General features: G+C 33.7%; 4 protein-coding genes across 4 annotated transcripts; 2 read left to right on the plus strand and 2 right to left on the minus strand.

Moving 5' to 3' along the window:
- Window positions 1–1,776: 1,776 nt before the first annotated feature.
- Window positions 1,777–3,159, plus strand: LOC131657551 (UPF0481 protein At3g47200-like). The gene has a single exon (XM_058926936.1). The coding sequence runs from the start codon at window positions 1,777–1,779 to the stop codon at window positions 3,157–3,159; it is 1,383 nt and encodes a 460-aa protein (XP_058782919.1).
- A 4,543-nt stretch (window positions 3,160–7,702) lies between these two features.
- On the plus strand, window positions 7,703–11,985 carry LOC131660318 (ATP-dependent zinc metalloprotease FTSH, chloroplastic-like). The gene is made up of 5 exons (XM_058929538.1): window positions 7,703–9,233; window positions 10,122–10,368; window positions 10,472–10,655; window positions 11,093–11,264; window positions 11,387–11,985. The coding sequence occupies exons 1-5, from the start codon at window positions 7,902–7,904 to the stop codon at window positions 11,606–11,608; spliced, it is 2,157 nt and encodes a 718-aa protein (XP_058785521.1). The 5' UTR covers window positions 7,703–7,901; the 3' UTR covers window positions 11,609–11,985.
- Window positions 11,986–13,744: 1,759 nt separating this feature from the next.
- On the minus strand, window positions 13,745–16,413 carry LOC131654917 (nitrate regulatory gene2 protein-like). The gene is made up of 4 exons (XM_058924841.1): window positions 15,464–16,413; window positions 15,168–15,364; window positions 14,678–14,901; window positions 13,745–14,590 (listed from the first exon to the last, which is right to left on the minus strand). Exons 1-4 carry the CDS (start codon window positions 16,323–16,325, stop codon window positions 13,819–13,821), a joined length of 2,055 nt encoding a protein of 684 aa, XP_058780824.1. The 5' UTR covers window positions 16,326–16,413; the 3' UTR covers window positions 13,745–13,818.
- Window positions 16,414–19,406: 2,993 nt separating this feature from the next.
- LOC131657552 (nitrate regulatory gene2 protein-like) lies at window positions 19,407–21,850 on the minus strand (the record flags this gene model as incomplete). The annotated part of the gene is made up of 4 exons (XM_058926937.1): window positions 20,851–21,850; window positions 20,561–20,757; window positions 20,222–20,445; window positions 19,407–19,962 (listed from the first exon to the last, which is right to left on the minus strand). Coding segments are annotated over exons 1-4 (1,851 nt in total), but the record flags the coding sequence as incomplete, so codon positions are not given.
- Between the last annotated feature and the right edge of the window lie 282 nt (window positions 21,851–22,132).

Raw genomic sequence — 22,132 nt, forward strand, 5'->3', positions numbered from 1 at the left:
TCATATGTTGCAAAAACCATGTCTATTAGAATAGGCCACGATTTTATTAACGTTTCGGACATGGTTTTTCAATGAAGAAAAATTACATATTGAAAAACTTGATTGCAAGTTATCCGGTGAAGAAAAGTTACGAATGAAAAATTGGACTGCAACTTATCCGGTGAAGGAAAATTAAAAACCGGAAAACTTGACAGCAAGTTATTTGGTGAAGAAAAGTTACAAACAGGAAAACTTGACTGCAAGTTATCCGGTGAAGAAAAATTACAAACCGGAAAACTTGATTGCAAGTTATCCGGTGAAGAAAAATTACAAACCGGAAAACTTGATTGCAAGTTATCCGGTGAAGAAAAGTTGTAAACCGGAAAACTTGATTGCAAGTTATCCGATGAAGAAAAGTTGTAAATCGGAAAACTTGACTGCACATTATCTGATGAAGAAAAATTACAAACTGGAAAACTTGACTGCAAGTTATCCGGTGCACTTTGATAGGGGTGTGAAATAATATATATTAAATAATAAAATTATTGATAAGTTAAAATGCTTTAATTGAAATATTTTAAAAAAATATAGGAATAGAGGGATAATATTAGGGGTATGAGATAAATTTTTCGCTAAATAATATCAGAGGTGAATTTGTTTCAAAGATTACAATTGCATTCTCGGAAATCTTACATTGAAAAACAACAAATCCAAGTTTGTTTCAAGTTTTTAAAAATTATTCCTAAGTGTTATTTATTTCAAGGAACATTTTTTCACATGATTTTTGCTTAAATTATTCATACTTAATAGGTAGGAACCCAACATTATAAAATTTAACTAATTACAACTTCCCACCACTACTCTAATTTATTTTATATTTTATTTTTATAATTTTAAATTAAATAAATATTATCAACATTCCTAAGAATTTTAGTTTTTAACCAAACACTCGCTTAAAAGTATTATTCCTAGGAATAATAATCGTGAGAATAGAATTCCAAAGAATATAAGTTTATAACTTGGAATTAACGCACCCTAAAATACTGTTATTTTTACATCACATTTTGCACTAAATATTTACACTAACTATTGATCACCGCATTTTTACGTTCGACATGATTTTCTTTAAGTAAAGAATAATTTTTATAAAAAATTATTTTTTTCATATTTTAATTGCAGAATTTGATTAATGTTAAACATTTATTGATAATGAAATAATAAATTTGATTAATGAATTATAAGTAAAATTGTGATTAATAAATATATTTTTGGAATTAATATTATGATAAAATTCGTTAATGACAAATTTAATATTTATGTTAAAAAATAATTTTAAAAAATAAAAATATTTTTTATAAATATATTTTTCATTTAGAAAAACACCGTCAACCATATAAATAAACTACAAAATACTTTCATAAAAAAAAAAAAACAGTACTTAGTGCTTAGGTGTAGATATTTGACTTAAAATGTAGTGTAAACATAACACTGTTGATAATATCAAGAGTGGTTATATTATATCGTCTTTTATTTCATAAACCAAACAGTAAAAGCGAGATCCTTTTTCTAAGAATTTTACTTTCCTTGCCAATGGAGTAAAGTAGGTAAGTCCAGTCTAATTGTGAGATTAAAACTTTAGTAGTGAAGAAGGTATGGGTGAATCTCAATTAAAGTGGAGGCTTAAGATTTTTTTTAAAGCATATGTACTTATCTTGTTCATAAGGTAAATAATATATGAATGAACATATGATTATATATTTATACTCACTTTGCAAGACCATTTTATCTTATTACATGATGGCATCCAACACTCTTGTAGTGAAATTTGCAGAGCTTGATGAAGCACTGCGAGCGGAGGTAATCCCAACCCCCAAGATCCAAACGGTTGCAGGGTATCTCCGAAATAGAAAAAGATTTGTGAAGCAATACTCTCCCAAGTCGGTGTCAATAGGTCCCATCCATCATGACGATCAAAATCTCAAGTTAGGAGAGGACTTTAAGCTTATCTCGGCAGCAAAATACAACCATATAACCGGCCAATATGATAATATTGGATACAAAAAGATTGCCAATAACATTGATAAAATCAAGGGTCTTTATGCCGACTATGTTTTAGCCAATACTGAAAAGTCTCTAGAAGGATTCAACAGCCTTGACGAAAAGCTGTCATGGATATTGTTCATGGATGGGTGTTTTTTGCTGTATATTATGTTATTTGTGAATGTTGATCCTCTTTATGGACCTCATGAACAGGATCAGCTGAATATTAGTGTTGATCCAGCCTCTACGGAGTTAGTTACAATATCGGAACATCTGAAAACTAAAGCTGATCAACTTGTTCTTGTGATGAGGGATGTGCTTTTGTTGGAGAATCAGCTTCCTTTTCTAGTACTGAAGCTATTGTGGCATGGTGAAGACGAGACTACATTGATACGTACTATGGAGAAATTTCTCAAGGGTTATAATGTGACCACACCGGATAATGACACGACTCTGTGGGGGCCAGACATTCAAAAGAAATTACTGGATGAGCCAAAGCCAACTCATCTTCTTGATCTCCAGCGTAAAATCTTACTCCTCGCTACAAAGGAACAAAGTGGGGAATATTCAGAAGAAGAAGAAGGCAAGGTGATTACATACAGGAAAATAGAAGATCTAACAGCAGTAGGAATAAATCTTCAATCAAGCGGAAGACGATGGACAAAAGACATAGATTTCTGGGATGGTTGGTTTAATGCGAAACTGATTCTTCCTGAGATTGTTGTGGACGATACCACAGCTGTTTCTTTCCTGAACCTGGTAGCATATGAGTTGTGTCCCGATTTTAAGAACGATTATGGAATAAGTACATTCCTGTCTTTTATAAGCTCGCTCATTGACGGTGCTGAAGATGTCAAGAAATTGAGATCAGAAGGTATTTTGCTGAATTTACTTGGGAGTGATCAGGACGTTGTTGATCTTTTCAACATCATAAGTGAAGGCTTGGTACCTAAACAAACAACATATTATGGAATCAGAGCTAAAATAGAAAAGCATCACGCTAAAAAAGGTAAGATTTGGATAGCGCAGGGTATTCACATTTATCTCAGTAATCCTTGGGCTATCACTGGTGTCCTTGCTGCGTTTACTGCACTTGCTCTCACTTTCGTTCAAACATGGTTTACCGTTTATCCACACTAGCTAGCTCCTAATTAAACATGGTTTGCTTCAGAATTTTCTTCTTGTTTGGAAACTACTTTACTTCACTTCTCAAAGGATTGTAGTCTTCACTATGAGTATCTCATAAATAAAGAGTGCCTTTTGCTTTGGTTGTTTTTTTGAAGAGGTGTGTGGTTGAATTAAAACATGTAATTTTCTTCATTCAAGTTTATTCAAATTATTGTTCTGATTGATGATTTAGGTGTTTATGTATTGTTGTGTGTTTATTGAATAATGTATTCACACATTATAAGTGAATAGACCAAATTTCCTAATAGTTTATTAATTTATTTTAGAGATAATACTCAATTCACTATATGTTATATGAGAAGAATTTTAAAAAAAAAATTCTTCGTACATAAATGAGAGATTTCTCATTTATCTTATAAATATTCTCTTATTCTAAACATTCATTAAAATTAATCAACAATTTTAGTGTCACATTAGCTTTTTTTTAATTAATTATCATTTATTTTTAATGTTTTTTTTTGGCTTCCATACGTTATTAGTTTTCATTTCAAAAATTTAAATATATATATATATATATATATATATATATAATTAAAATTAAATGAAGTAATACAAAAATGAAATAAAATAATTATAAATGTCTCATATTATCCCAAAAGCACATCCGAAGCCTAAAAAAAGCAATTCTTCCTCTAATTCGAATTCTACCCCAAATCACATTGTTCATTAATTAGAAAATCAAGTAACGAGAATCTACATTGTTTCTTGTTCATTCTTGTTAGGTTAAAGAATATTGTTGAGTCGGGGTCGAGTGCAGCTGCACCATTAGAAATTGGTAACAGACTAAAGGATGTTAGAATGTGCATACTCAAGAAGACCCTAAACTAGGAACTTGTATTCGTAAAATGAAGTCATGGAAAGAGATATTAAGGCAACTATCACTATCATAGTGATTTGTAGTCTATTTTGTCATCTCGGATATAGTTTAAGATTGTAATGCATTGTATGTACTTATTTTGGTTGAATTATGATTTTAGTGTTGAATTATGTTTGAAGTTTATAATGCACAAAGCAATCTATAGACTATAGTAGTTTCCTGGGATTGTATGTGCAGTGCATATTCCTTATCAAAGTTACGTAGCTTCTGTACAGCATATTAATATTCTTATGCTATTGGTTTCTCATAGGTATGAGAATTCTGTTGCATGGAATGCTGAGAATTTATAATGATTTTGGTATGTTAATCAAACATGGAATATGCACACTAAGAAAATTGAGGAGTGTTTCGGTATTGCAAATAAGAGTTTATTTATAAAACAAAATTATGATATCTTTTTTCATGCATGGTACTTCCGCTGTTACTCGTCAAAATGGTGGGATGATATATTGTTCAGAACTTGTTTGCAAGCAAGTTGAAGTGACTTTTACATGTGGGTTCCATTCCTTCCATCAAATGGATAATTAGAAGACTAAATCTATGTTTGGATTGATGGAACACGGCAGAGCGGAATGAAATGAAATCAGAGTATGTTTAATTGTTTGGATTGGTAAAAAAAGAATGAAATGAAGCGGAATATGATAGAATGCATTTCACCTTATTCCATCCAATTCTTCAGTTTTTGTTCCATCTAATTTGAGATGTATGAGTTGAAATTTGACATTTTAAATAAAATAGTCAAACAATGGAATAAAATGTATATTCCATTCCCCTCCGTTCCATTCCGTAATGTTATATGTGAATATTTGGGAGATCGGAATATGCAAAGACTCAGATCGGAAAATAATTGAAGAATGTAGAGTCATTTAACAAATTTAATAGTTTAAACATATTTAGTCTCATGGAAAATATGCTCGAAAATTTAAAGTTATGATGTACCTTATTAGGTTTGTTGGATAAGGCGAACTAAATTCTCTGCCGATTGTAACTTTTTTAAAATTCATATTTTGATATTTTGTTGGATAAGGCGAGCTAAATGTCTCTGCCGGCTGTAAACATTTTTTAAATTTGTAGAAGTTAGGCAGGACGTTCGCCAGATGTTGGAGGAACCTATAACTTGTTAAAGATGTGGGGATATTAGTAAAAGCCAGCATGCACTGTGATCAGAAGAAATCGAGATGTCACAAATCGAAAATTGAAGAACACAAATTGAACTCATCGGGGAAAGGATCTAACACAAAGCTATACAACATCTTAAGATATTATTAACATATTGATTTCTCTTAAGTAGTATACCAGGTACAAAGACTGGATAAAAGCGTATTCTCCAACAAGAGCAAGCCGACTCGGAATCATCGAATTGTGCCACCAGAATAATGTTAATAAAATCTATGGCCGCTTTCCAACATGGTTATGTTAATGAAATCTTTGACCTCTTTGACGTCAACCTCCATGGGGCTCTGAACGTCGGCGACGTTAATGAAACCTCTGGCCCTCGTGGCGTCAACCCCCACAGGACTCTAAGCGTCGGTCACGCCCTTGAGTCTCTAATCTCATTTCACGTCAACCCTCAAAGGGTCTGAACGTCGGTCACGCCCTCAAGCCTCTAACTGAAATTACGCCTACCTCGAATGAAGCTCTGAACGTCGGTCATGCCACAGTGCCCCAGATCTTTTAAAATATACCAAGTTAAATGAAAACTCTCGACTAGATCGATAGTCTTCTGGCACATGTCCATATACATATCATCGAGATATGAGCCTAAGATGTCTAAATCGACCCCGGAGACATATATACGGTCAAGGATTAGACAGTATAAAAGACAACAATAAAACAGTCAACAAGCTTCCGATGGGCTTGAAATAGGGTTAAATATGTTTTTCGTCCCTATAAATAAACCAACATTCAATTTTAGTCCATAAAATTTTTTCCTTCAATGAATCGTCTTTCTAAATTTTTTATGCATGCAGTTTTAGTCCCTGATATTTTCTAAAATTTTGAAAACTGTTTAATTACCTTTTAATTTTTAAATTTTTGAACAATTTTTTTATACATGTTTATAATAGTGTAAAATATTTATTTGTCAAATTTTATTTTTTTTTAAAATGAGAAGAATTAAATATGAATTTTTTAAATTTCAAAAGATAATGATAAAAATAATGAAAATCTCGACTTAGAAATCAAATTTTAAGTTTCTTTTATTTCAAGAAACTTTTAAAACGTTCTAAACATGTATGCAAAATAATCATTCAAAAATACACATTGACTTAACTGTAGAGACTAAAACTACATGCATAATAATTTTGTAGGGACCAAAACATGTCATTTGCTTTTATAGGAACCAAAAATATATTTAACTCCTTGAAATATTATAAGGTAATGAGGAAATCATCCATAATGTTATGCATCTGAAAAGGATGACTAACGATAGAACGACCGCGAATCAATGTTCCGACAAGAACGACCTCTAACTTTAAATACACCAAAGATTTTCAGGCATTAGACCCTGGATTAAAAAGATGATGTAAGAACGAAGCTAGATCTATTCAGGATGTACCAACATGTAAATATGTGAATCTTTCAAATTTTGGCTACTGATATATAAAAATCCACATAGGGTATTACAATTCTTAAATAAAGGCTAAACATTGTTGTAGGTAAAACGAAGTTTCAATAGGTCGGGATTCCATTAGAGCTCACCGACTTCTCTATGTTTATAACCCATCAGGTCCTACAATGCCAATGGGTTGAAATCCCACTGGAGCTCTCCGGCTTATATAGGTCTAGAATTTACCGAGTTCTACAACGACCAGAGGTCGAGAATACACTAGGGCTCTTCGATTTTTCTACACTACAAACCTACTCGGACTCTCTGATTTCGTTGTTAAAATTGTAGTTATTTTCCCGACTTCATTAAAAACATAATTCTTCCCATTATATGCCAAGGTGAAACACAAAAGAAACAATAGAGTCAGAAAGCTAAATACTAGCAATGATTTCTCAATGAATTGAAATAAAAATGAACTAGTTTGTCATTCTTGAACACCATACAAACGATCAGATTTCATTTTTTTTTATAGCCACCATGAGGAAAAAGAGTTTTTGGAATGTTTACTTTATGATTTATGAGCCACCAGTGCACATCTTCATCTTATCTTTGAAGATCTAGTATCGATTCAAGGAGAATAGAAAAAGAAAGAAGGAGATGAATTATTGTAGCGGTGGAAGAAGAAGAAGAGAGAAAGAAATGTGGCGACTAACTTAGAATTTCTTTTCTTCTCCTTTCGTTAAAAATTCAGAACTCAAATAGACAATTAAAAAACAAAAAGAAAAAAATCATGTCAAATTTTAGATGTCTAATAAAAAAAGTTATCTTTTTTTTTTTTAAGAAAAACTATTAATAAGGACCATTTCAAATAAAGAACAATTTTGAAGGAATTACTTTGTCCTAACATTATTTTTAGTTGTTAAGAATAAATTAAATTATGACATTTTTGTGTAAGCAAATATACAAGAAGCCGAAGCAGCCACGACCCAACAGTCAAAAGTTACGATTTCATCCTTGTACTTGTACTGCACAATCGTTAGATAAACGGATGCACCCTATGCCACGTTATCATAGATAAGAACCACCCAAATCTATGGCATGAAATCAAGCACATTCACATTCTAAAACAAAACAAAAGAGGCAATCTCAATTTCACACTACACTACACACAATTTAACCATCATATTAATTCATCCTCCCCTTCAAATTCCTCAGAAAATTTCCTTCTTTTCCACACTTCCAACAATCTAGTGTAGTGATTAAACCACCATGGCCTTCACTACCACTTCTTTACTTTCCACAAACTTCTTAGGAGCAAGAAACATCCCAACTCCCAAAACAACCAAACCCTCCATTTCACTACCAATTTTCCTCAAAACCAAATTCTCAAACTCTCTTAAATCAAACAATGATAAAACTACTAATAATAATTCAGAACCACTCAAATCCGCCGCTGTTTCCGCCCTTATCTTATCCTCTATCTCTCTAAACATAACTCCGGCGGCTCTCGCCGTCGACAGCCTCACACCATCACCACTACAACCGCCGGTACTCGAAGCACAACCACAACCAAACCAACTCAACCCTGCAAACTCATCCTCGCCGTTCTCCCAAAACATTTCCCTCACAGCACCTAAGCCTCAAGCGCAATCTTCCTCCGATCTCCCCGACGGTAGCCAGTGGCGCTACAGCGAGTTTCTGAATGCTGTCAAGAAGGGGAAGGTCGAGAGAGTTAAGTTTTCTAAAGACGGTGCTGTTCTTCAGTTAACCGCCGTTGATGGAAGGAGAGCGAACGTTATCGTTCCTAATGACCCCGACCTTATCGATATTTTGGCTATGAATGGTGTTGATATTTCTGTTTCTGAAGGTGAACAAGCGAATAATTTGTTTAATTTGTTTGGTAGTTTGGTATTGCCGTTACTTGCTTTCGCGGGTTTGTTCTTGATTTTCCGGCGTGGGCAAGGAGGACCAGGTGGGCCTGGTGGGCTTGGAGGGCCCATGGATTTCGGTAGATCGAAATCGAAATTCCAAGAGGTGCCGGAAACTGGAGTGACTTTTGCTGATGTGGCTGGTGCTGATCAGGCTAAGCTTGAATTACAAGAAGTTGTTGATTTCTTGAAGAATCCTGATAAGTATACTGCTTTGGGTGCTAAGATTCCTAAAGGGTGTCTTTTGGTAGGGCCACCAGGGACTGGGAAGACGCTATTGGCAAGGGCGGTTGCCGGTGAAGCTGGTACGCCGTTCTTTTCGTGTGCGGCTTCGGAGTTTGTGGAGCTTTTTGTTGGAGTTGGTGCTTCTAGGGTTAGGGATTTGTTTGAGAAGGCGAAGTCGAAGGCGCCGTGCATTGTGTTTATTGATGAGATTGATGCTGTTGGGAGACAGAGAGGAGCTGGACTTGGTGGCGGGAATGACGAGAGGGAGCAGACTATTAATCAGCTTTTGACTGAGATGGATGGATTTTCTGGTAATTCGGGTGTTATTGTTTTGGCTGCTACTAATAGACCTGATGTTCTTGATTCTGCATTGCTTAGACCTGGAAGGTTTGATAGGCAAGTTACTGTGGATAGACCTGATGTTGCTGGTAGAGTTAAAATCCTTCAGGTGAATACTCTCTCATAACCAATTTATTTATTTATTTAAGGACTTTTTTAAGCCAAAGCAAATAATGATCCTAATGTGTCTTGTTTTGTTTTCAACACCAATGTTTTAAGTTCACTAGTGCCACAACAATGCTTAAAATTGCAGTTAAATGCGGCTTATGCAATCAAACATTAGTCTCTAATGTGGTTGCGGATACATCTTAAATAGTAATGTCATGGCCCAATTTGCTATTACAAAGCCTTTTATTGAAACCCCTATTATTGATACACCTCGACATTTATTTCATCAGTGATAGCGAAGCTGAGAAATATGTGCATCCAGTTAGTACTTAGTACACATTTAGATTCAAAATTTAATTGGGTAGGTGGTTTTGAAAATTTATTTATTAGGACCATTTTTTAAGAAATGCAAATAATGATGATACTGTGTGTCTTGTTTTGTTGTCAATGCCAGCTATTTAAATTTCACTAGAATTCCATGAAATTGCTGTTTAATGCCAAGATTTTGTTGTTTAAATGCATGTATTATATAACAAAAACTACAAAGTCGCGGCCCATATTGACACACCTAAACGCATGTTCATTGAGAGATAGTAGTTTTAGTTTCCACTCTTTAAAAACGAGGAATGTATGCACACAGTTAGTACTCCTGTAGATTAGTAGTTAATTCAAATTGAGTCTCGGTCTATTTCTTAATGCTCTTTTTGTAATATTGAAAGCCTAATTGGGTAGGTGGAATTGAAAATTTCTCAATGCTCTTTTTGTCTAGTTTATGAAATATTCTGGTTAGGATAACCTTGATTGCATCCAGTTTTGTTTGGAGGTGTTTAAATTGATTACGCTATGAGCTACTCTGTGTCTAAGTTATTCTTGATTCTTCTTCTGTCAGGTGCATTCTAGAGGAAAAGCACTTGCAAAGGATGTTGACTTTGATAAAATTGCCAGGAGAACCCCAGGGTTCACAGGGGCTGATCTGCAGAATCTGATGAATGAAGCAGCAATTCTTGCAGCCAGGCGCGACCTCAAGGAAATTAGCAAAGATGAGATATCTGATGCACTTGAGAGGATCATTGCTGGACCAGAAAAGAAAAACGCCGTTGTCTCAGAAGAGAAGAAGAAATTAGTAGCCTATCATGGTATGCTTTTTTTCTCTTTTAATATGTCTAGTATCCAAGCTTGGCAGGTTTTAGTTGATTTTTGGATCCTTATTCACCATGCTTCTTCCTTGATGATTTTCAGAGGCTGGCCATGCTTTAGTTGGTGCTTTGATGCCTGAATATGACCCTGTTGCCAAGATTTCCATTATTCCCCGTGGCCAAGCTGGTGGTCTCACATTTTTTGCTCCCAGCGAAGAGAGGCTTGAGTCTGGATTGTACAGTAGAAGCTACTTGGAAAATCAGATGGCAGTTGCACTTGGAGGAAGGTCAGTGTAACACCATGCAATACACACAAATTTAGCACATTACTTTACCTTATTTAAAGTTGGATCTTGATTTTTGCAACTTGCAAGTTACTCCCACTTCACAATTACATACCACCTGCCAATTGGCTGCTTGGCCTACTGCCTGAGGGAAATATAAGGATTACTGTTTTACATAGGTGTCTGATATTGTTGAATTTAAGGAACTAAATTATTTTTTCATAAATTTAAGGGACTATATTGACTGCCATTTTCAATTTCAAAGACTAAAAATACTGATTCACTTGTCTTACTATTAGCCACTTACCCGTTGCATATTTTTAAGGGGGGTGGTTATAGGCATAGTATGAATTTGAAATGCAGGGTCTTATTATCTTTAGCTTTGTGTCTGTAAATATTATGCAGCAAATTCCTTATCTCTTATGTATATGGCAAAACAGGGTCGCCGAAGAGGTTATTTTTGGCCAGGAAAATGTCACCACTGGAGCATCCAATGACTTCCAGCAAGTTTCCCGGGTGGCGAGACAAATGGTTGAGAGATTTGGGTTCAGCAAAAGAATCGGACAAGTTGCCATCGGCGGGGGTGGTGGGAACCCATTCTTAGGACAACAGGTAGGCTGCGATTTAACTTGGGTTGATGAGGATATTAGTAATGTCACTTTTGTTTTATTTTTCTCGGTAATTTGAACCTCTCAAAATAAATTTCCTCACCATTTCAAAAATTGTGATTTCAGATGTCATCACAAAAAGATTATTCCATGGCAACTGCTGATATAGTGGATAAGGAAGTTAGAGAATTGGTAGAGAAAGCGTATGTGAGAGCATCACAAATTATCAACACTCACATTGACATTCTTCACAAGCTTGCTCAACTTCTCATAGAGAAAGAAACAGTTGATGGTGAAGAGTTCATGAGTCTATTTATTGATGGAAAAGCCGAGTTGTATGTTTCATAATTATGTTACACGTAAGACATAACAATGTTTGTATAATTGTATTATAAGATACACTGAAACATGTACACTGGCAGAATCGATTTACTAATATTTTTATCAAATTAAGATAAAAAATTGTGCACATAAAGCTCATGCAAAAGAAAGGTTCTTCCGCAGCTGTAGTATGACTTTGATAACATGCTTAATGAGCAGCCATACATTATAAAAGTCTCTTTGGTTAAGGAGAAATAGAGGAGAGAAGAGAGATTATTTTAATAGTTGTTAATGTTTAAAGTGTAATTCAATTTTTGTTATGGTAGTAGAAAGGAGTTAGCATCACACATTTACTCTGCCTTTGTATAAATGTGCTATTTTGTAATAAAATTTAAGGATAAATATGTTTTGAATTCTCTTTCACTGTGTAAATGCCATCATCATTTGTTAGTATGTATTACATGATTCTTGGTTCAGGTGTCATGACTTCAAACAACATCTTCTAACACAAGTCTATTGCCAAAAATCCAGTAAAATTCAAAGACAAAACACCTAATGTTGACACAAGTATATTGCCAAAAATCCAGTAAAATTCAATGACAAATCACCTAATGTGTTCATCTACAAAACATCATAGAATGACTTAAAATATATTAAACTATTATTATTCACCTAAGATACAAGTAATGAATTCAAAATTTTTAAAACTTAAATAACTGACATAAATGGATTCAAGTTTCAAAGTTAAAATCAATTTGGGACTAGGAAGATGGTAATTGACTAATTGGACTGCCAATTATTATTGCACATGAGAAAATCTTTGAATGTGTATGAATGTAAAACAACCTCAAAATTCTTTTGAGTTGTACATTGAATGTATGTGGACCATTTGGAGTTTCTTTATTTGAAGGTAACAAATATTTCATTTCATTAATAAAAGAATTTAGTTGAACGATGTAGGTGTATTTGATAAAGAAACAAAGAATGTACCATGTGATGTCTTAAAAAAAAATTCAAGAATAAGGTAGAAAATTAGAGTGAGAAGCCCATCAAAATTCTAACAACCGATGGAGGTGAAGAATACACTTTCAATGACTTTGTTTTTGTGTGTGATGAAATTAGAATTCAACATAAGAGATCACTACTTCATATACGCCTCATCACAGTAGAGCAGAGGGAAAGATGTTGAAAGAAAATAAGTTGTTTCTACCATATGGTACATTTTCAACAATCTATAAAGAAATTGATCAAAGTGGTCCCATAAGAGAAATGATTAGGAAGAAAACCATAACTGAATCATTTGAACCCTTTTGCTACAATCACATGCTTGATAAGAGAAGAACAAAATTGCAAGATAAAAAAACAACTCTATAGATACACATATGTTGTATGATCCATTAAAAAAGTTGGTGATTGTAAGAGATGCTGTAGTAGATGAAAAGTAATGAGACTTGTAGTCAAGAAAATCAAGAGAGTAACATGACTTCTGAGACAACTTCTTGCATGACTTCAAGTCTGTGAATTGTTTTAAGATAATGCAGTAGTTCATATGATAATTTAGTGCATATTTTTATTGTTTTCAAATGATGAACCAATATATTTTTAGGAAACAATGAAGGATAATTCTTGGATAAATGCTATAATTGTAGAGCTGAATGCAGTTGAGAAAAATGAAACTAGGTGCTTGGCCAAGTTACCACCATCTGAATGCAGTTGAGATCAATGAAACTAGGTACTTGGCGCCAAAGAAAGCAGGACTAATAGCAACAAGTTTTCCACAAATGGTTGGTTTCTTTTTTTAGTCTATAGAAGAAAAAGTAATAATCACTATAAACTTACACACACAATTGTGAGTACCAGGATTCAAACCCTGGTGATGACGTCTAACCTAACAATTAATAATCACTATAAACTCACACACATAATTGTGAGTATCAGAGTTCGAACTCTGATGATGACGTCCAACTTAACAATTAATAATCACTATAAACTCACACACAACTGTGAGTACGAGGGTTCGAACTCTGATGATGACGTCCAACCTAATAATATCAGTTTCTGTCAGTTGAGCTAGGATTTGCGGGCCACAAATAGTTCGTTTAGAATACAATGATTTGCTTACTCCAATACCTAGAATTCAGACAATAAGATAATGGTGCTCATCTAAAATCAATTTACTTCAATTTATCATAATCATAACAGTATAAATTTGGCTTAAATTACTTTACAATTATACCCTAGTGATTTTTGTTGGATTCTCCTAAAACATGATCATCTTGCTTAATTTGTTGCCAAAGTTCTTCATATAAGCTAACATTTGTTGCACTGAATTTCTCCATAGCAACAAAGATCTGCTTCAAACCTGGTTGTAAACCGGTAGAATCAACTATATCATCATTATTATTCACAGCATCGGTCTTGTCTTTAAGTTCTTTTCCAATTGGAGCCATCTTTTTCTCACGAGCCTGCAACAATTTATGCATCTTTTGCTCTTGTCTCTCCACAATTTTCACTTTTCTCTGCATCTTTAGCCCTTGCCTCTCCACAACTTTCACTTTTCTCTCTAATTCCTTGTCCAATGATGAATTCTTCTGATGCTCCGAAGTATACTTTTCCAATGGTTCATTGACTCTGAGTATGAACCCATTTACAGCTTCAATAACATTCTTCTCTGAGATATTATCCATTACCTTTGACCACTTGTTGCATATCACAAACACATGTGGTGCATCAAATGTTGCTGAATCATCAAGTATTTCTTCAGGTTCATACATTAGACATCTTACTAGCCAATCATTCAGAGCTTTCACAAGAGATTTCTGAGCTTGAATCCAGTCTAAGAAGCTTAAAATCCATTTCTGTAACTCTGATTTGAGTTGTATTGCTGCTTCAATACTAGCATTGCAGGGTTTTATGTTGAATGTGGAGACATCTAAAGCTTTTGTTTCAACAGTTTTCTGATACTGGAATTTGTAACATTCTTGCATATCTTTCCACATTCTGAGAAACCTTTCATCACCAAAAGAATATAACAATCTGTTAGAATTTAAGTAAGTTGAAACAATTTATAAGATGGAAACTTAAGACATTACTTACATTAGAATAAACTTGTTGATATGTGGCCATAGCTCTTCTTCCGTCAATTTACTGATCGTAATAGATATCTTGTCAACTACTTGGAAAGAAATTTTCATTTTCATAACTAAAATATCGAGAAAGGCTTCAACAGGTTCAATTTTTTGAGCATCTGCATCCTTCTTAGTCATACATTTCAACTGCGTACACTTCTTCTCATGAAGTGTGCGCATTTTTTCCTCAGCCTGAAAAAACAAAAAGAAGGCATATCAGTTTATACATACAGATTCAGTATCTCTTAAGACGTGCAAAGCGGGCTATTGTGTTTAACAAAAATTTCGGATTAAATAGAACTTTATAATATGACCTCTTTTTGTTTTGTCATGATAGATCATCCAAAAACATGAAACTGATATGATAATTTATTTCAACATACAATCACTTGATTGCTATGCATTAAGAGAAAAACAAGTAAAAAAAAAAAAGAAGAAAGAGGGGGTAAAATTTGTACCTTGACTTCATGATACAGCTTCTTCTCCCACAGACAGAGTTTATTCAAAGTGGAGCATAGATTCTCATGGCTAAGGCTCTTGTCTTTGCAAACTCCTTTGCAGTCAGATCCTGTTTTCAGTCCAAGCAATGAACCCTTCACGCATTTATTCATCACTGGGTTTGGCTGACTAAACACATGCATAATCTTCCACGAAACTGTTCCCAAATATCTCATTTTATTCATTATTTTTACCAATTAATCATAACGAGAGTATAAAAAATTCGGAGTTAAAAAATACTCAAACACAATATTACCTTTACCGAGTTCAGTTTTTGAATGGTAACGTAGTTTTCCAACGTCTAGCATCTCCAAAATCTTGTTCCCCGAATTGGAAGCTTTCTCAAATAGAATCTGAATCTCTTTCACAGCTTCAGAAATTCCTTTAGCAAAGTCGTTACATTCTTCTAACTCAGCAGAATTTTTATCCTCTTTCAATTTGTTATGTTTCCCTTCTTTATTTTCTGGCTTAATAATCACTTTATCTCCTCCGCCTTTGGATTTTAAACTCTCACTTTTCTGAAGGTTAACATTTCCCTTTTCTTTCTCAACCCTTAAGTTAGTGTCATTGTAACTGTCACCACATTCATAGTAAGGTAGTTGATACTTCTCGTAAGGTTCAAAGAAGTTTAAGAAATCCCAAGCAGAGTTACTAGGAGGAGGCGGTGATGGCGGCTTGAAACTAGAAAAGATGGTAGACGGAGGCTGTGGCGAATAGGAATCATAAATAGGTTTTACATAGTTATCTGAAACTAATACAGTGTCATGATGACGATAATCATGTCTACATTGGTGAGTGCATAATTGTGATTCTCTCTCTGCTTCATCGGTTTCTGAATCAGAATGCAGCAGTACTTGTGCAGCATCTGAATCAGAAGAAAAAAGTGAACTCAATGGAGATGATATTTTTGAGATGGAAGCATCGATTTCGCAGGAATCTTCAGATTGTTGGAAGAAACTGACGAGTGCTGGGCCGAGTGTTAGGAGGGATTCGATGTGTGCGAGGTGTGCATCCGCAAGATGGTAGCTTTGACGGAGTGATTCATCTATGAATTTAGAACGGTCACGGCACAAAGACACTGCAGGAAGTTTATCGAGTTTTGAAATATTACAGCCCATTGTTATGTTTGGATGAGAAAATGGAAGAAAAATAACTGTTTGAAGCTGTAACTACTGTATAAATTAACGAGAGAATTTGGAAAGAGGAATTTTATTGGGAAGGGTTGAAAAATGAAATGGTTAATTGGTCCATTTAATTATGGGATAGGAGTGCAAGTGTAACTGTGATTACGTAATAAAGTGGCGGGTAGTGCCATGTAACGGTCTATTTATTTTTAAATTTATTGGCTTATTTTTTTGTTTATTTATTTTTTATGAATAAAATATAAGATATGTATTTAACTGGTAATTAATTACGGTTGTAAGTATGTAAACTTGTAAACTCAGTGGAACATGTGCATTTGCGGCCAATAGATAAAGATAGAAGTGACAAACATTCTTGTGACTCAGTAAGGGTGTTAAAAAACAAACCAAAACCAAACCAATAGAAAGTTGTAAACCAAACCAAATCGAAATCGTAAAAAACCGTATTTGATTCGAATTTGTTTGGGTCATCTTTTAACAAAACCGCACGGTTTGGTTTGCAGTTTGTATTTTGTAAACCGAATCAAACCGCATTATGTTACAACCTAACTTTTACTTAACTCGCATCCAACCCAAACTTAAAGATATTATTATACATTAGCCTTATGATTACGAACAGTTTTCACATCCTTACACATATGATTTCAGTCCCGATCTTCTCAAATCTCCAATATCATTATCGCATCTTCTTTGCTACATACATCTTCTCTCTTCTTCTCTAATCTCTACTCTCTTATATTCTTTCTTTTTCACCTTCTCATTTTTATGCAAATGTTCCATATTTCAGTTTCGTTTTTATCGCACATCTTCTCTAATCTCTCGACTCTTTTGTTTGCTCTTTTTAATCTTCACTAATCTCTCGTCTCTTCTATTTTTTTTCATTATAATAATTTTTATAATATTTTATGCTATTATTTTATGTTTGTTATTCCACTTTTGTCTTATTTAAGTTTTACATATTAAAGGAAAGTTGTTGTCAAAATATGACGAGTTTTGTTGTTATTTAATAGTGTATGAATGTCTAAATACAAAGTTATGTTGTCATCTATATGTGTGTGTATGGCTCAATAAAATATTTGAAAAAAACCGAACCAACCGAACCGAACCAAACCGCATAGGTTTGATTTGGTTTGGTTCGATTTTTTTTCCTAAAAGTCAACCGAACCAAATCAAACCGCATGATTTTTCTCTTGCAGTTCGGATGATTTTTTTCGTCAAAACCGCACCGCGAACACCCCTAAATTCAGTGGTGAAACTATTTAGATACATGACTTGATTTTGAAATAAAAATTAAAACTTAAATAAATCATATTATATTCATTATTATTATTTTACAAGTTAGTAATGTGTATAAAATTAACAAAGTTTTAAATATTTTTAATTTTGATAAAAATTTAATATTAGAATTTAGTTTACATGCATTAACTATGTACACAAATTTATAGGAAAGTCAAAATTGAATAACCTGTTTTGTCAACTCTATAATATATATTGTTCCCCACGATTTAAAAATCTTCATAGTGCACTAACAATGGTATTTTGATGTTTAAATTAAAGATGGAAAACGAGAGAATGTTTGGTCATGCTTAGGTTTGTTCTACAAAAATCGGGCAAAATAACATGATAGGGTGGATTAGACATATTTGAGGATGTAGTCTTAAAGTTTTGGTTCACCTTGCACTAAAAGTGAGGGTAGGACTGATTCGCGTGCATTGTAAGTTTTAAGTTTAAAAATACAAAAATTTATTTATATGTTCATGTTCGCAAATATCCACTTAAAAATTAGGATGAAATGAAGCAGACACATTAGAAGGTGCATGCTTAAATTTTTAATCCACCTTGTACTAAAGTGCCGATAAAAAAGACATGTTCAAGAAGTCAGTGTTTTATCTCTCCTAATTTAAACATGGGTCATGCTAACATATGTTCTAAGGGCACATGGTAAAAGCTAAATGTATAAATTTTTACTTAGAAACTGTGCATTGTTTTCATAAAATTTTTATAATTAATGTGTTTATTACGTTTTCCAATACAAATTTACTATATTTAGGTTTCTTAACATGTACCCTAAGGGCACATGTTAGCTTTATCCTTTTAACATTAACCTTAGGAAAACCTTGATAACAACTTATTGCTTTCGTTGTAAAAGAGTAGTAGTACCGTTTTTTTTTTTGATATTGAGTAGTAGTACCGTTTAATCTGTGCAATTTTCAACTTAACCATTAATACTAATGATTGCCCTCCAAAGGTGGAAAACAAATGATATCTTAGCTTTCTGATCTATCATGAAGATTGAGCAAATTGAATGAATGAATCCAAAATTTATCATTTCAATTATTATTAAGTTCAAAATGACTTATAATTATGCATAATGAATATTTTAAGGGTTGGTACGGAGGCAATATGATGAAATGGAAAAAAGGCATTATAATTTAGAAAAGTTAAAAAAGCACGTCTTTTACTCCTCATGAAAAGTTTACTATGCTTTAACATCAAAAGAAGGTTTTTGGGTGGAATTCCAACTCATATATAGTTGTCTGTTATATGTTTATATATGCCTTCTCTCTTTTCTACTGGCCAAGTTTTTTTATGTGCTAGAAGTTGGACCATGCATGCATAAAATAGAAAATGCTATTGCTATCTTACCTTATATCCTTTTTTTTTTTTGTTGCTAAAAAGATAATCTTACCTTATATCCTAGAATAAGCATATAGACGCAGAGCTATGCTATAAATGTTGAGAACCTAGAATACTAATCACCCTCACCCTATAAAAATAGACAAAAGCATGTGACTTTAGACTATGTACAATGGTTTCAACACTCAACACCCACTTTTTCAACTCCCAACACTCCACATCATTTTCTCTTTCTTCCACCTAATAACTCAACACCCATTCAACTTTTACCCTCTCCAATGGTTTTTCACTCAACACCCTACCCCACTACTTTTTATTTTCATATTCTTATTTAAATTTTATTTTTATTTTTATGATTACATAAAATTACAATTATCGATTAAAATTAAATTAAAATAATAAATACTTAATAGTTGGGATTTTGAAAATTGTTGGAATTTTGGTTAAATGGAAAATTAGCAGAATTTTGAGTGTTAAAATGATTATTGGGATCCATTTCACTAAAAAAAGACACTTAACTTCAAAATAAACACTAATAGAAAGATAATACTTTTCCAATGGTTCGTTGACTCTAAGTATGAATCCATTTACAGCTTCAATAACATTCTTCTCTGAGATATTATCCATTGCCTTTGACCACTTGTTACATATCACAAACACTTGTGGTGCATCAAATGTTGCTGAATCATCAAGCATTTCTTCAGGTTCATACATTAGACATCTTACTAACCAATCATTCAGAGATTTTACTAGAGATTTCTGAGCTTGAATCCAATCTAAGAAGCTTAAATTCCATTTCTGTAACTCTGATTTGAGTTGTATAGCTGCTTCAATATTAGCATTGCATGGTTTTCTGTTGAATGTGGAGACATCCAAAGCTTTTGTTTCAACAATTTTTTGATACTGAAGTTTGTAACATTCTTGCATATCTTTCCACATTCCGAGAAACCTTTCATCACCAAAAGAATATAACAATCTGTTAGATTTTAAGAAAGACAATTTAGAAGTTGAAACAATTTTTAAGGTGGAAACTTACTATATGACTTACATGAGAGTTTGGATCCTCTCCTATTTTAATGGACCAGCCATCCCTCCAATTTGTAATTCAATGGTGGATGCATTCATATAAAAAAACAATAGTTATAAGAGACAATAAAATAGAACAAATCAATGGCTAGGATTAAAGCAGCATGGAAGCATGAGAGGAAAAGCATGAGACAATCCATATCCCTTACATGAGAATAAACTTGTTGAGATGTGGCCATAGCTCTTCTTCCGTCAATTTACTGATCGTAATAGATATCTTGTCAACTACTTGGAAATAAATTTTCATTTTCATAACTAAAATATCGATGAAGGCTTCAACAGATTCAATTTTTTGAGCATCTACATCCTTCTTAGTCATACATTTCAACTGCGCACACTTCTTCTCGTGAATTATGCGCATTTTTTCCTCAGCCTGAAAAAACAAACAAAAGGCATATCAGTTCATACATTCAGATTCAGTATCTCTTGAGACGTGCAAAGCGGGCTCCTGCACAACTACTGCTATTGTGTTTAACAAAAATTTGTACCTTGACTTCATGATACAGCTTCTTCTCCCACAGACAGAGTTTATTCAAAGTGGAGCATAGATTCTCATGGCTAAGGCTCTTGTCTTTGCAAACTCCTTTGCAGTCAGAGCCTGTTTTCTGTCCAAGCAATGAACCCTTCATGCATTTATTCATCAATGGATTTGGCTGACTAAACACATGCATAATCTTCCACGAAACTGTTCCCAAATATCTCATTTTATTCATTATTTTTACGAATTAATCATAACGAGAGTATAAAAAATTCAAAAAATACTCAAATACAATTTTACCTTTACCGAGTTCAGTTTTCGAATGGTAACGGAGTTTTCCAACGTCTAGCATCTCCAAAATCTTGTTCCCCGAATTGGAAGCTTTCTCAAATAGAATCTGAATCTCTTTCACAGTTTCAGAAATCCCTTTATCAAAGTCATTACATTCTTCTAACTTAGCTGAATTTTTATCCTCTTTCAATTTGGTTTCCTTATGTTTCCCTTCTTTATTTTCTGGCTTAATAATCACTTTATCTCCTCCGCCTTTGGATTTTAAACTCTCACTTTTCTGAAGGTTAACATTTCCCTTTTCTTTCTCAACCCTTAAGTTAGTGTTATTGTAACCGTCACCACCTTCATAGTAAGGTACTTGATACTTCTCATAAGGTTCAAAGAAGTTCAAGAAATCCCAAGCAGAGTTACTAGGAGGAGGCGGCGATGGCGGCTTGAAACTGGAAAAGATCGTAGACGGAGGCTGTGGAGAATAGGAATCATAAATAGGTTTTACGTAGTTATCTGAAACCGAGGATAATACAGTGTCATGGTGAAGATAATCGTGTCTACATTGGTGAGTGCATAATTGTGATTCTCTTTCTGCTTCATTGGTTTCTGAATCAGAATGCAGCAGTACTTGTGCAGCATCTGAATCAGAAGAAAAAAGTGAACTCAATGGAGATGATATTTTTGAGATGGAAGCATCGATTTCGCAGGAATCTTCAGATTGTTGGAAGAAACTGACGAGTGCTGGGCCGAGTGTTCGGAGGGATTCCATGTGTGCGAGGTGTGCATCCGCAAGATGATAGCTTTGACGGAGTGATTCATCTAAGAATTTAGAACGGTCACGGCACAATGACACAGCAGGAAGTTTATCAAGTTTTGAAATATTACAACCCATTGTTATGTTTGGATGAGAAAATGGAAGAAAAATAACTGTTTGAAGCTGTATCTACTGTATAAATTAACGAGAGAATTTGGAAAGAGGAATTTTATTGGGAAGGGTTGAAATATGAAATGTGTTAATTGGTCCATTTAATTATGGGATAGGAGTGCAAGTGTAACTGTGATTATGTAATAAAGAAACGGGTAGTGCCATATAACGGTCTATTTCTTTCTATTTTTAAATTTTATTATTATTTTTACAGATTTACTATTGCATTTTTTGTTTGTTTACTTTTTGTCATGAATAATATAAGATAATTACGGTTATAAATATGTAAACTCAGTGGAATATAATCATATATGCATTTGCTGCCAACAGATAAGATAGAAGTGACAAACATTCATGTGACTAAAAACATCACAG

Source organism: Vicia villosa, linkage group LG3 (genome assembly GCF_029867415.1).
Source record: "Vicia villosa cultivar HV-30 ecotype Madison, WI linkage group LG3, Vvil1.0, whole genome shotgun sequence".
Lineage (NCBI taxonomy): Eukaryota > Viridiplantae > Streptophyta > Magnoliopsida > Fabales > Fabaceae > Vicia > Vicia villosa.